Source organism: Triturus cristatus, chromosome 4_1 (assembly GCF_964204655.1).
Source record: "Triturus cristatus chromosome 4_1, aTriCri1.1, whole genome shotgun sequence".
Classification (NCBI taxonomy): Eukaryota; Metazoa; Chordata; class Amphibia; order Caudata; family Salamandridae; genus Triturus; species Triturus cristatus.
In genome coordinates, this window is record NC_140585.1 from 302207923 (window position 1) to 302222569 (window position 14647).

The 14647-nt window shown below is 40.7% G+C and overlaps 1 protein-coding gene across 2 annotated transcripts in view; it reads right to left on the reverse strand.

Annotated features, from left to right (window-relative positions):
• Nucleotides 1–14647, reverse strand: part of LOC146854820 (adenosine deaminase 2-like) — a 511041-nt gene that overhangs the window by 317255 nt on the left and 179139 nt on the right. For both annotated transcript variants that reach the window (XM_085650538.1, XM_085650539.1), the window contains exon 4: nucleotides 10939–11149. In XM_085650538.1, the coding sequence (XP_085506664.1) occupies nucleotides 10939–11149 (211 nt within the window). The remainder of the gene's footprint in view (nucleotides 1–10938; nucleotides 11150–14647) is intronic.

Sequence of the window (14647 nt, forward strand, 5' to 3'; positions counted from 1 at the left end):
TTTGTTCCTCCCCTGTTTCGTTTTCCCACGCTTCTCGGGTTATCTCTAGCAGAGACCGTGGTTGCCTCCCATACATCATTTCAAACGCCGAGCAGCCGAGGCTGCTCTGCACCTGTCCGCGGATCACGTAAAGGGCAAGGGGGAGTAATCTGTCCCAGTCTTTGTTTTCCAGGGACAACATCTTTTTCAAGGTAGTCTTGAGTGTGCGGTTATATCTCTCGACCAACCCGTCCGTTTGCGGGTGGTACACGGAGGTTTTCAGATGATGTAGGTCGAGGGTACGGCACACTTCCGTCATCATTTTTGATACAAAGGGCGTCCCCTGGTCAGTCAGTATTTCCCTTGGGAAACCCACCCTGGAGAAGAACTCGATCAATTTCTCTGATATGTTCTTGGTTGTGGGAGATTTTAGGGGGAAGGCTTCTGGAAAGCGAGTGGCATAGTCCACGATGACTAAGGCATAGGAGTGGCCTCGAGGCGTCTTGGGCAGGGGGCCTATTAGGTCCATACCAACCCTTTCAAAAGGTCTCCCGATTACCGGCAGTGGTTGTAAGGGGACTGAGGGTGGTCGTTGCAGGTTTCTAAATTGACATATGTCACAGGACTGACAATACCTCTGGATATCTTTATAGATTCCAGGCCAAAAGAAATATCGCAGGACATTCTGTGTAGTCTTTTCGGCCCCTGTATGTCCTGCTATCAGATGTGTATGTGAATAGAACAGGATGGGTTCTCTGAAGGCCATAGGGACTAACAGCTGTGGGTTCTCTCCCTCCCTCCCTTCTCTGTATAATAAATCGTTTTTAATGGTAAAACGTGGATACACTGACTTGGGGAAGTCGGTATTCGCTTGACCACTTTCCCAGGCGTTGAACAGCGTCGGATCATTAGCTTGGGCAAACCTAAAACTACGGTCTAGTACCCAGGGTTCTTTGATATGATAGGCCTCATAAGGTCGTACTAAGGGCTGTTTTTGTTTGTGTATTTGGTTTTGGAATATGTCTAGGAACTGGGGGTTGTCAACCCCGATTATCAGATCTTCAGGCAGAGAGTCCACCACCCCAACCCTTATAGTGCAGGGGCTCTGTCCGTCTACTTCTACTCTTAGTAAGGCAACTGGATATGGTCGTACATCTCCGTGTACACATCTGATTTTCACAACCGCATTTGGGAGGGTGTCCTTTGATGGTACCAAAACTTTCTGGACTACAGACTGTTTACACCCCGAGTCCAACAGGGCGGTTACAAACTGACCATTTACCCGGGTTCTTACATGGAAGGAGGGACCCATTTCGACCGAGTAGAGGACTGTTCTGGGGAGGTACCCCACATCCATAGGCTCCTCAGGTGTTTTTTTTCTAGGGCACATTCTTGCAATATGGCCCCACTCCCCGCACTCAAAGCACTGCGGTCCTTTTATCCCTGTGGACTCTATTCGGAGTGGAACACTCTTTTTGTAGTCATGTTGGGCCCTTGGTTTTCTTTCAACTTTTTGTGGAAGTCCGCTTTTGACCGTTTTCTCGTTATCCCAAGGTAGTGTTTTTGGTTGAGCCCTTGTGTATGTGGTAGCCATTTCTATGGCTTGCGCTGGGGTTATACCGGCATGTTGTCGTAACCACCTCTGTGTCCCATAAGGCAGTGCATCTAGAAATTGTTCTAGATAAACACGGTTCATTATCTCCTCTTTAGTGCTTGTTAACGGCTTCAGCCATTTATCCGCGGACATTTTTAACCGAAAAAACAAAGTCTTAGGATTCTCTCCTGGGGTCCCCTTCTCTCTTCGAAACCTAACCCGATAAGCTTCTTCATCTAGCCCCAGGTGATCTAAGATGACTGTTTTAATCTCGTTGTATGGAGTGGTCCCGGTGGCATTAGCGACTTGATACGCCGCCTGAGTGTCCCCTGTTAGAAGCGGCGCTATGAAGAAGGGCCATTTTTCCTCGGGCCAACCACAGGCCCTCGCCGCTCGCTCAAAGTTGGAGAAGAAAGCATCGGGATCCTCTCCTACTACGTACTTCTGAAGGGTTATTCCGGACGGATGTGGTACCGGTGGTCGTCGTTCTACGGCTACCGAGGCATCTGTTTCGGTTCGGGCCGTGCGTATGCCTTCCATTTGTGCTGTTATAATGTTTTGGAACGTTTCCCTGTCTTGTTGAGCTGCCGCCATTTGTTGTCCCACGGCCCATTCAAGCTTCTCCTGGCCTTTTATGCTGTGCTGTATTACGTTGTCCATCATTGGGGTACTGATGGGCGGAGATCCCACTTCTGACACCAGTTGTGGAGGGGTGGTAGTGACCGCACGTAGACCAGGTCATTTAACATAAGGCTTTATTGAAGAAAATACACGTCCGTGTTTGCTGGTAAGTCGCTCTTCCCTCTTAGTTGGCTCCGTGGTGAAAGCTGGGGATTAGATCTTTCTTCTTGGCTCGAGGACGCTTGGTTTCAAAGCTCCGTTGTGCTCCAGGAACCCTGGTTCATTCGGGTAGAAAAGAAGGAGAAAGGGAATGTTAGGGTAAGGTGCATGAATTGCCACTAACCTATGACCAGGGCCGGGGGGTGGGGAACACCTCTTCTTGTGTTGTCGTGTAACAAGCTTCGTGCTCATAGCTACTAACTGTCGGTGCACGTTGTGAGGGGAAGTGGGTCTTGTACAGGGCTAGAGACGAACGAAGGCATTCACGGGATTAACGGCTTTCCCGCATACCCAACCAACCACTTATCCGCTCCCGTACCTGGGGAAGCCACGCTCCTCCGTGAACGTGGCTTGGCGAAACACGGTATCGTTGGCCTCCTGGCTTACTCCCGGCGTCCGTCTTCGGGTCGTCTCGCTGATCCTCCTCCGGTGCTTCGCCTCCTGCGTCCGTGCTCGCTCGTCTCTCCTCTCCTCTGGGATTTCGCTCCTCGGTGACGTCACACACGGCTTCCTGGACATCCGCCTCTAAATCCAATCCGGGGCATCCTCGTGGTACAGGGGGCGTGGCCATTAAGAAAAGACAGTCCTGGTTAAAGGGGCCCGACGTAGCCCCGGGGAACTCCTCAGCATCACCGAAGTCACGCCACTCCTCCTGCTGGGAGGGAAAAGTACAAGGCAGCGGGGTTACGGGGGCCCACCAGTCCCGCTTGACACTCCCCTCGTCCCGAACCGGGGTGACCCGTTCACAGGTGTGAAAATACAAAACTCTTGGTGGCATCCAATGCTTGTCCTGCTATCAGGGTGAGATGTTACAGATGCAAGGAAACTGGGCTTTTATCAGAGCATGTAAAATTATTTGAAAGGGAAGCATACATGCAATACAATAATCTCAGGAGAAATGTGATGAAGAAAGTTTAGGTGACAAGCTTGGAGTTCTGATGGTGTATGATTCTATGGAAAAGAATGAGGAGGAAGTACACAGCATACACAGCATAATAACCCACACCACCCTCCAAGATGTATGGTGCATATACAAGGGATTGATTTACACGTTTGCCAAGATTCAATTAATTACAGTTGCAGATACTGATGTGAATCTGGAAGGATATTGCGTGCAAAAGTTACCTATGATGGGTTGTTTTGTGACGTATTTTTCATGCCAGGATAGGTAAAATATGGACAAGGTATTTATGATTGAGAAAGGAAAGAGGCTTTTACATGGAACAGCACAATTTTGACATTGTTCGCAATCTGAATCATTTGAAACATGTTTTGGTGCTTAGAATGCGCTAAGGAGAAATGGGTGGAGGAGTTACCAAATATTTTTAGTGAAGTGGTGCCTGAAGAGCTTTGCCCATGGCCTGGTGTTCAAGTCTGGGACACTGTCCAAGGTACACAAAGTGGGATGTTTCTCACTAGCATTTTAGGAGTCTCTCAGCGAGGAGCTGGGAAGGATTATGTGAATGCAAGATGATTGAACAAGGCAACTTTACACATTGACAAATGGATACATAACCGAAAGGAGTATTCATTTGTGATTAAATGTGTACCACAAACTTGTAATGTGAATCCACATTGTTAACACTGCCCACTGATGTAGGTGATGATGTAAAGGAGGATGAATGGGTGGTAGGAAAAATGAATATGTCATGTGGGGGATCCATATCAGAGGAAAGTGTGAAGCCATGTGTGAGTAAAGATATGAACCTATTGAAGGTAATCAAGCAATTGTAGAAGGAAAGGTAGTGGTCGAATGACAAGAATAGTGAACTGTGTGATTGTAAACTTGTTTGGCCCAAGTTGTCAAAAGATAATTGAATAGTAAGAAAGGTGGTGACAAAGTTGCTCTGGAAAAGGTTGAATGAGTTGCTACAAAAAGGTAATGGTGGCCTGCTTGCCATTAAGAGAATGAACTTTTGGTGACCAAGCATAGACAGAGACATACAAAGAAATGTGGGAGAATGTTTCTGTGGTGTCTGGTGTGTCAAAAGTCAAGTGGCAAGGGAAAATAACTTAATCCCCATAAGATTTTCTAAGCCAGTGTGGCAAAAAGGTGGGTTGCACATTTGTGTTCCTTTTCATGATCTGAATTTGGATGGAAAATATGCCATTGTAGAGATAGATTATATTGAAAAGTGACTGGAGGCAGGATTCATAAAATCAATTGGGTCTGACAAGTTGATGGAAACAAGCAAAAACATGTTCATGTTACATATTAATGTAAAGTATTGTATATATCTATTTTGAATGTAGAAAATATTAAAATGCTACAAGACTATTAACATATTTGAATTCAAAATGTAATTAATTTAAATATATCAACTTAAATGAAAAATATTTTCTCTTATTTTAAATTAAAAATAAATTCCTTCATAAAGTAAATAAAGATGCTATTATGCAGTAATAATTATTGAACGTGGTAATATAATTATTCAAAAGTAATTAAATTATATTTTAGTAAAAATTAATGTTGTAAATATGTTGTTAAAATATTTTATTATCAAATAATAAATGTTTTAATTTTAAACTCTTCTAAAATTACATTACTTGTATTTACTTTTAAACTATTTTAATCAATTTAATTTAATTTATCATTATTTCCTATGGGATTTTAGTTTAAATCCCTATCTCGATTTTTTTGTATGGGAAGGTTTGGTAATACTGGTGGTTGGCCATGTGTGGTGCTGGACTTAATCCACCTGTGAGCTGAAGTAACGTACTACTATTTCAGAACCCTTTTTGGCAGTAAAAACTTCAGAAGTGCAGTTTGCAATAGAAATGGGCTTACTCTTTTTTGGAGTGGGGGCATGTCCTTCCCTAAACTCTGCTCCAACCCTCCATAAACCCCTCATTAATCCTCCTTAAACCACTTTCATTTACTAGTATGGCCCCTGTTCTAGTCACTCCCACTGAATAGTAAATTTACATGTGTGAGGTTCTCCCCATAGAAAAGATAGGAGATACTGAGATTTTCACTTGGAAGTTTGTGAATAGCATATTACAGTACCCTCATAGTACTATTGTTGTACTACTAAACATACTCCAAAATGCAGTTTGTGAATAGCACCCTTTATTTGAAGTATCTAACTGAGCCTTACATTGACTACCTTCTATTGAATGAGCCTTCATGTCCTTAATATGCAGCTTTCCGTAACTGTTGTATCATTGATTTACAATTGAATGGTGTTTTTTCCTGCTTTTCAGTTTACATGTAAATCAAAAGGTATCAATAATTCTTTGTGCAAACAGGGGTATTTTACTGTGTATTTAAGTTAGAAGTGTCCCGATCTGCAGCTTATCTCTCGGCTGCACATAGCTTGTATGCACTGCGATAATTTCAGTTTAGGGAAAGCAAGACTGGGGAGGGACAAGAAGCATGGTCACTGCGTAGTCAAAGGATTTACGTCTTTGGAGAACGCCCTGCTGGGCAGTGAGTGACAGTGGATTACATTCTCCATGGTGCCTGAACTCTTACGTTGTTCAGAGTTGCGTTGTTCACCTTGGATAATCAAGTATGAGTTTGTTAAGCAATTGAGATACCTTGTTACTGCAGGCACGATCTTGCTACTAAGGATTGCAGAAACCTTTTAGTCAAGCTATTTACCATGGAAGCTATTGTAATCAGAAACTACTTACAGAAAAGTATTTCAGGGATTAAAACTTTTTAAAGTATGAATCTATGTTGCATAAGGATTGCTGAACTTTAGTGTCTGATTTCATACTGGAATCCATATTATGTGAGCTTAACGTGTAGGCTCCTATCACTAAAGAATATTGATAAGTTGCAATGTAGATAATATTTTAAGGTATCTGTGATTAAAGAGAGAAAATTAATTAACTTAGTGTTGTATATTTCAGTTTTCTGAAAGTCAACCCAATGGCTAAAAGTATACACAATGTTTATGAGAGTGCAATCGTAGACAAAAGTACTTATTTGTCCATTAAGATAGTGTAAGCAAGCCAGTCTCATGATAACAGAGTTTATATAGTATGGTTTATATTCCAGTATCATAAGTGTTAGATGGAAGAGCTCGAGATCTAGAGATATTTTGAAGGTATATTGTCAGTCAGTCATAAGTCTTTATTTCGATTGTATCAATCATAAAAGACAAAAAGTTACAAAACTTTTTTTAAAACAGGTCATATTAAAAGTCCATGATTTAAAAGAATATAAAAGTCAACGACCAACGTTTAGAAGTAAATGGCCCTCAGTAAATAAAACACATGATAATTAAAAAATATGAAAATATACAATAGTACATACATATATACACATACATAAACATATATATTTATATATACATATACATACATATATACATAAAAGCAATGGTGGCCATAAGACCACCAAAAATCGTATATCAAAATACTTTACACACTAAGTAACACACTGTTAGACACAGAAATGTGTGTCAAAGCAAACATAATACTACTATGCTGGTCCCATGCCCACACTCTTAGTATAATTATTAATATAAAACCTGACTAGAGTTATGGCCCCTCATATTTTTCGCGCGGATAACCCACATCCAGCTCAGAAATTTGGCAACTGCAATTACGATTGAATCCTGCGTATTAGTCTTCAAAATCCTTAATGCCTCCATGCTTGATCTAGTACCCATATTGAGGCAAACAGGTTTGAGACATTTTATCCTGGGATGCTTGTAAGCAGGGCATACAAACATTATATGGGCTATTGTTTCAGTCTGAGCTGTGCATGTAGAGTATTTATCATCCGCCTTGAGTCCCAGCATTTTTAAAATTCTTTTAACGGGAGAGAACCCACCCTAAATTGATGATACTGCTTCCTATCATGGGGTTTAGTGATCACCTCCCAGTAAGTTCCAAGCTCGGTCTCATTTTTAAGTTCCAAAAAACGCCTAGACATAGTAGACCTTATTGTGGATGAAAAGCACTTGATCTTAACCATATTCCAATATGCTGCTTTATACACTTTGTTAGGTGGAAATGGGTTATGGGCAGGATCCTTCCACAGGCTACTCATCCCCATATCAATCAGGATGGTTTTTAACTTGTATAGCCATGTAATTCTACGTGAACAGTCTGCCCCCCTTACTTCGTGCAGTGCATTAGCATACAAGGACAACTCAGGGGTAGTCCAAAGCCTTCGCCAAAAAACAACCGGCCGAAATCGCGCTATGTCCTCAATTGCTTGTCAACCCAAATCCAGATCTAAGGGCAATAATGGATGTTGATTGCGGAAGGCCTATTAGAGATCTCATTAATTTGTTTTGTGCAACTGTAAGGGATGACAAATCCTCAAAGCCCCATAGCTCAGCACCATACAATACCTTGGAGCTGATTTTTGAATTATAAATCTTTAGGGCAGGGGCAATGGGCTTTGTCTGTGATAATCTCTGTTCTTTGTTAAGGGCACCTGCTAATTGGGCGTGTTTAAGGGCCAACATATCTTACCAGAGGCGTCCAATTTAGTCTCCGGCCTAGAGTAATCCCCAGATATGTGAAAACTTCTGTCTGCTCAAGGAGGACATTATTCTTAAAAAAACTCTCCCTTTAATTACTTTATGTTTGTGGAGGACCATAAACTTGGTTTATCCACATTAACCTCTAGCTCATTGTCATGGCAAAATACCTCGAAGCGAGATAGGGCGGACTGTAGCCCTATTTGGGTTTTTGACAATATCAAAGTATCGTCCGCAAACATGAGAAGGGGTATCTTCGTACCAGCCAGTGTAGGGGCATCCGTGTGATAAGTAGAAAAATACTGAAATGCCCTGTTGATAAATAAAGAAAACAGGGTGGGGCCAGCACGCACCCTTGTCTTACCCCCTTTAAAACCAGGAACCTGTCCGTGACATTCCCCTGCATACCCCAGCGAACCTGTGCATAATTACAATTGTGTAACTTGACTAAGATAGCCAATATTTCCGATGGCATTCCCATGTACACAAATGCACTCCACATTTTGGTTCGAGGGACCAAATCAAAAGCAGATTTAAGATCTATGAACGCTGCATAGATTGTACCCCCTCCAATAATAGCAACCATTCCAATAGGTAAGCATAACTCGAAAAACTTGATTTATGGTACTGGTGTGTGAGCGGAACCCCACTTGTAATGGGGACAAGATGTTCATATCATCAATCCAAGACTTGATTCTGCCCAACACTAGTCTAGCAACAATTTTTTGAATGAAATCAATAATGCATGTCGGCCTGTAGTTGCCTGGTAGGGAACGGTCACCCTTTTTAAATATCGGAAGGATTTCTGCACCTGCCCAAGTATTTGGGAGTGGTGCACCGGTTGCTACTGCATTTGCAAGCACTTGGATATATGTTACCCATGAATCTTTGTCATGAAAAAACAGGTCTGCCGGTATGCAATCTAGCCCTACCTCTCGGGATTAACTTAAGAACAGAAGCAACCTCTAAACTAGTAAAGTACAAAGGGGTGGGCAATTGAAGGGTGGCGTTGCTACCAATGGAGGCAGTAAACTGGGCCTCGAAATGCGAGACCCACAACTCAGGGGTTACATAATTGACTGGTATTTGGTTTGATAAACCACTACCCCATTTGACGAGCTGCCAAAATGTGATCATATTTTTCTCATTGCTAGCTGAAAGCAGATCTTGCCAGTGTTGCTCATCCCAATACTTCTTAGCCTGAAGTTGGGCTTTCTTATACCCAACTCCCGCCTTTTTAATGCTTACCATATCTCTAGATCTAATTGCTCTCGATATTAGCTTGTACGCCTCTCTGCACAATTTGTTGTACCAAGAGGCTGGGCTATGGCATATTTTTTTCCTCGGTAGACTATTTTTAATAAAGAACTTTTTAAGGTTCGTAAACAAATCATTATGTACCTGAGGAATCATTGCATTAATATCCTCCTGAGAGTCACAGAGTTGGAGGGTCGCTATTGAGGTATATTGTTTCCTATGGTTATACTAAAAGCAATATCATAGGCACTGTCACTAAGAAACCTTTGGTACATACTGTAACCAGTAGAAGTGCATGTCCAGCAGTCTGATGTGTAATAGGGTTATCCAATGCCTCTGTTTTCTCTCTTATTCCATTCCCATTTTTTCAAGCCTACGGCTGGTCAACATATTTCTATTTAGAAAGGCCAGTAGTTGATACAGAGAAGTGTGGAAGGTGGCATCACTCTCATTGGATCCAAACTACTAAGTTAGTTCTTTCTGATAAATACCATGACATAGAATGTATACCCATATTCAAGGTGGTAGAATGTGAGGCATGGAAAATTTAAGATCAATTGGAGGACGACACTGACAGGTTTGATTCACTCATTGTCTCGCTGAATAAATACTTTTAAAAGGGGCTGAGTATTGGAGGCAGTTTTTTTTAAATTGGGATGTCAGATAAGTGTCATTCATGAATGGATGGATGTCACAGTGGAATGTATTTTTACCAGCTATGTGCCTACACTGGTAGAAGTGACTGCCTTAGTGCTTTTCTAACAGGATCCATTTGATGATGTGCATTTTCCATATTTCATTAAATTGTGTTTGTTTCTTTATCAATTGTGTGGAAGAGCATTATTGAATTGAGTTACCATTCTCTTGATGGAAGGTAACTGTGATGCTGACTGGAGAACCCTGGGATTCCACCCACATGATGAGTATCATGAGAAACTCCTCCATAGTTCTCTGCAATTGCCACCTAGAATTATAATATAAAAAGCCTGGTCTCATCCTGGGCAATGTTTGCCATGACACCACATTTGCTCTATTCACAGGTAGTGATGGACAAAGGCTTCAGTCTGTGCAATTTTTTTAATGGCCAGTATGGACCAGCTGAATGCGCAAGCAAGAGAGTAAAAAAATATAGATATAAGTATCTAAATTAAGTGCAAATCTACATTAATATTTAACGCATAAACAAGTTACTGTGTGGCAATCTCCTCCACCTGACAGTGGGCGGTGGTTTACGCAACTGAATCTGTAATCCAAATTGCAAACTCTAGACAGTCCAGACGCCACAGCTGGACTGACGCTCGACATCCCCAGTTGCAGTCACATCACCCAACACCTCCGCGATCTCCACTGTCTTCCAGTCGAAAGAATAACCTTCAAACTCCTCACCCACACATACAAGGCCCTTCACAACACCGGACCCACATACCTGAACAGCTGCCTCTCCTTCCTTCTCACTGGCCACCGTCCCACATATCACCAAGACTAGATCGGGAGGAAAGTCCTTCTCCTACCTCACAGCCAAAGCCGGAACACCCTTCCCTTTCGGCAATCTCCCACATTGCCCCAGTTCAGGAAGGACCTCAAGACCTGGCTTTTAGTGTGACCCAGCACTCAAAAGAGCCGCCCTCCCTCCCCCACTTACTTGAGACCCTCACAGGTGAGTAATTGTGCTTTACCAACCCGGATTGATTGATTAACTGATTGTAGAAGGTCCAATAGATCACTAAAAAGCATTAAATCTGCACTGACACAAGGCAAACCATTTTGCAGGAGTTTACAATTAGGCAGAAACTGACTGTCAAAATACAAAAATGGAAATTGTACCGAAGTTAGTTGGGCTCGCAATTCAAGGTACTGGATATTGTCTTCATAGAGCTCCTTTAACCCTTCATAAAAATATTTCTTGAAGACTGGGGCAAAGGAGACGAGGCTAATGGCAGCTTGGAAGGCACTGCGGAACTTTGTCCAGATGGAGCTCTGGGTTGGATACGCCACCTCAGGATTCTCTGTAACCAGGGACAGTTTCCTCATCAAACTGTGGAAAAAGAATCAGAAATGATTCTTCACTAAACTGTGAAACAAACATTAAAAGTGAGAAGAATCATGAGAAGCAGAAAGAGCATCTTTGGATGCTAGTGCAGCAAATGAGGTAGCGTCTTAAAATACATAATCAAAAACAGAACTAGAATGCAGATAGGCATTGTTGACCTTTCCATATTAGCCATATTCTGATCTAACATAGGGTACACACACACACCTTTCTTAGTCTCATTGGGTCTTTAGGAGAAGTAAAGTTAGGATTCCTAACTTTACTACTCCTAAACTGAGACAAAATCCTAACTTTATGACTTTCGGTATTCACAAAAGGCATTTAGAAGTAGTAAAGTTAGGAATCCTAACTTCACTACTTCTGATTGCCTTTTGTGAATACCGAAAGTCGTAAAGTTTGGATTTTGTCTCGGATTACCTTTGTGAATCGGTTCCATTAGGTCTTTCTTTTTTGGTATTTTTGCCATCTTGGACCATTCATGTTGTTGTATTTATTTACTTTTGCCACCTCTATTGTTTGCAGCTTGTTGCATGTTTCATTTACCTTATCACTGGAGGCTACAGGCTTTGGCATGATAAGTGCTCATTTAGCTGAAGGCCTACCTCTTCCATTCCTTTTCTAACAAGCAGACGGTCTGCCCTCCTCCTCCTGACTCTTTGTTTCATCTCTAGCTAGACACCTAGGAGAGGGATCAGCTCTTTATCTAGCAGACAATCAGCCCACCTCTTCTAATGCTTTACCATCACCAAAGCGAGGCTATACCAGTTGGTGATTTTGCCACACTCAACACTGTAAACGTTCATAATTCTTTAAGCAACTTTTCCCGTCATCGTAAAGAAATCTCTGATGACCTAGTCAGTGGCATGTGGTGCTGTACCAAATTACTAATGAAATATCAAATGAAATAGGTGCAAAGACCAGGCATTTGCGAAACATATACATATAGTAAAGCTAACATTCTACATTCTTACCTGCTGTCGAACCTGGCTGTATCTGCAGGGTCACTCCCAAACGTTTGCCTTCACTCCTCCTGTTTGGCTGAATTCGTTTTTGTTGGCCTTAGGACTCTGTGCACTTTACCACTGCTAACCAATGCTAAAGTGTGTGTGCACTCACCCTAAAACATGGTAAGGTTGGTTATGCTTGATTGGTACATTTAATTTACTTGGAAATTACAAGTAAAGTGGTACTACATGTACCCCAGGGATATAAATTAGATGCTACTAGTGGGCCTGCAGCATTTATTTTTACACCCACAGAATTAGCCTTTTTAAACATGCTCAGGTCTGCCATGGCATCCTGTGTGCAGTTTTAAACTGACATGACAACTGGGCAAAACAAACCTTTTGCCAGCCCTAAACCTGCCTTTTCATTGTAGTTGTATTTATATAGCTCTTACTACCCCTGAAGAGGCGCTGAAGCGCTTTTCAGCGAGTAGCACGCTAATTCGGAACCTAACGGTAGATTAATGGTGCATTAGTAGAGGGAAATATAAATTGCTATTGACAGTGCTGGGAGTGGTACACATGTGAGTCTGTTAGTTTGATGAGTAGGATAAAATACAGATAGAGGAAGGAAGCGTTTAGAAATAAATATTTGGGAATTCCTCATAGTAAATGAGTCAGAGAGCCTGTTAGTTGGGTGAATAGGATAGAGGATGGATAGAGGAGGGAAGAGTTTAGGAGTTATTTGGGAGTTCACAGTAGTAAAAGAGATTTGGGATGAGCCATAGAGTAGAGGTATGAAATATTTTGGGGGAGGAATAGGGTGGTGGTTTGATGCGGTTTTGGGGAGATTAGTTAGTTTTTTTCTCTGAAGTGGGAGGAAAATATATAAAGATTTAGATGCATAACTACACATAACAAGTATACATACATAACGATTTTAACATGATGCCCATATGGAAAAAGAAAATTGCATTTGATAAAGTCTCATGTGTACATGGATAGATAAATATTTACAAAAACAGGCTTTCCATTTTTGCTGTAAATTAAGGTTTTTTAAATTGTATTTATTATTATGTTTTTTAATTTTTGATTTTACTTTTTTAAATGTATATTTGTCCACCAATATTTCAATAGTGAAGCACTTATATGTACAATTGCTATAATCTTATTTACACATTATGACAGACATTTATTATTATATGAAAATAAACCCATAAGCATAAACTCATCATCTTATATGTTATTGATGTATTGATCTACTTATATATGGATATAATGATAACCCTGTACATATAGGTATGTCTATAATGTTTTTGATTTATTTATGTTTTTTAAATGCATTTATTTTTCATTCCTCTAGTAAGTTAAAAAATATATATATAGAGAGATGCATACCCTTATTTTTTCTATTAGTAGTATTTTCTGTGTATTAATGATTTGTAAAGTTATGTGTATTGAATAATTAACATTTACACATACTTTCTGTATAATCATGTTTATATCTTGTAAAGGAGTGATTATAATAAATAGAGATCCATAAGCACATAGCCAAATACATATGTTATTTATGTTCTGAACTTTATACAGTTAAAGCAGAAATATAAGGAGTAAAAATATTATAACCATAAGTAGTATATACATTTGCTCATTTGCTAAGGATAAGAACATATATATATTTTTAATAATATGTAGTATGTGCATTTGTCAATAAATCAATCAAAGAAAGCTTTATTTGACAATACAAGTCATAAAAGCATTGAGCATAAAACACTGTTAAAACAATAAAACAAGAATTAAAATATGTATAAAACATTTGTACAAATAGGCATGAAGGAAATCCATTAAACCCAATTCATTATAATGCAACAAAATCATGTAATAAGGAGCATGAGCAATTATATTATCATTTGATGGCTAAAACGTTAAAATCCTTAATAAGCACCACACGTCAACATTAAAAACTGATTACACATTCACGGGTAACAAGATTCCAGATTCATTTTTCTACAATCGTTAATTGAGATCTTATAGACCCCATCCATCTTAAAAATGTTGGCACTGGGATTGCTGAGCAGAGTGATGAATCGGTGCACAGAATTCTCAGGGCAACACTACATGATCTCATGCCCATGTTCCTACAAGTCTGCACCAACCATACTTTTCGGGGGCCAGAATAGGCGGGGTAAACAAACAATACATGCAAATAGGTTTCTTCTAGATCAGTGTAAATAGAGCATTTGTTGTCACCTGATGTAATCCATTTAGCAGTAAAGGACTTTGGTGGTAAACAGCCCACTTAAATTGAAAATACAATTTACGATCAAGGGGCTTTGCATCCCAGTAATGCTCAAACTTCGACTATGGCTTTATTTGTAAAAAGCTCCCCGTTAACGATGTGTAACCACTACTTCTAATCGCTTCTTGTGCAATCAATTTCCAATATCTTTCTTCGATTGAGTCTCTTGTTGGAAAGTGGGAGGTAGATGATGTTTCCCACAGATACGGCAGGCCCATTCTGGTCAATAAACGTCTAGCA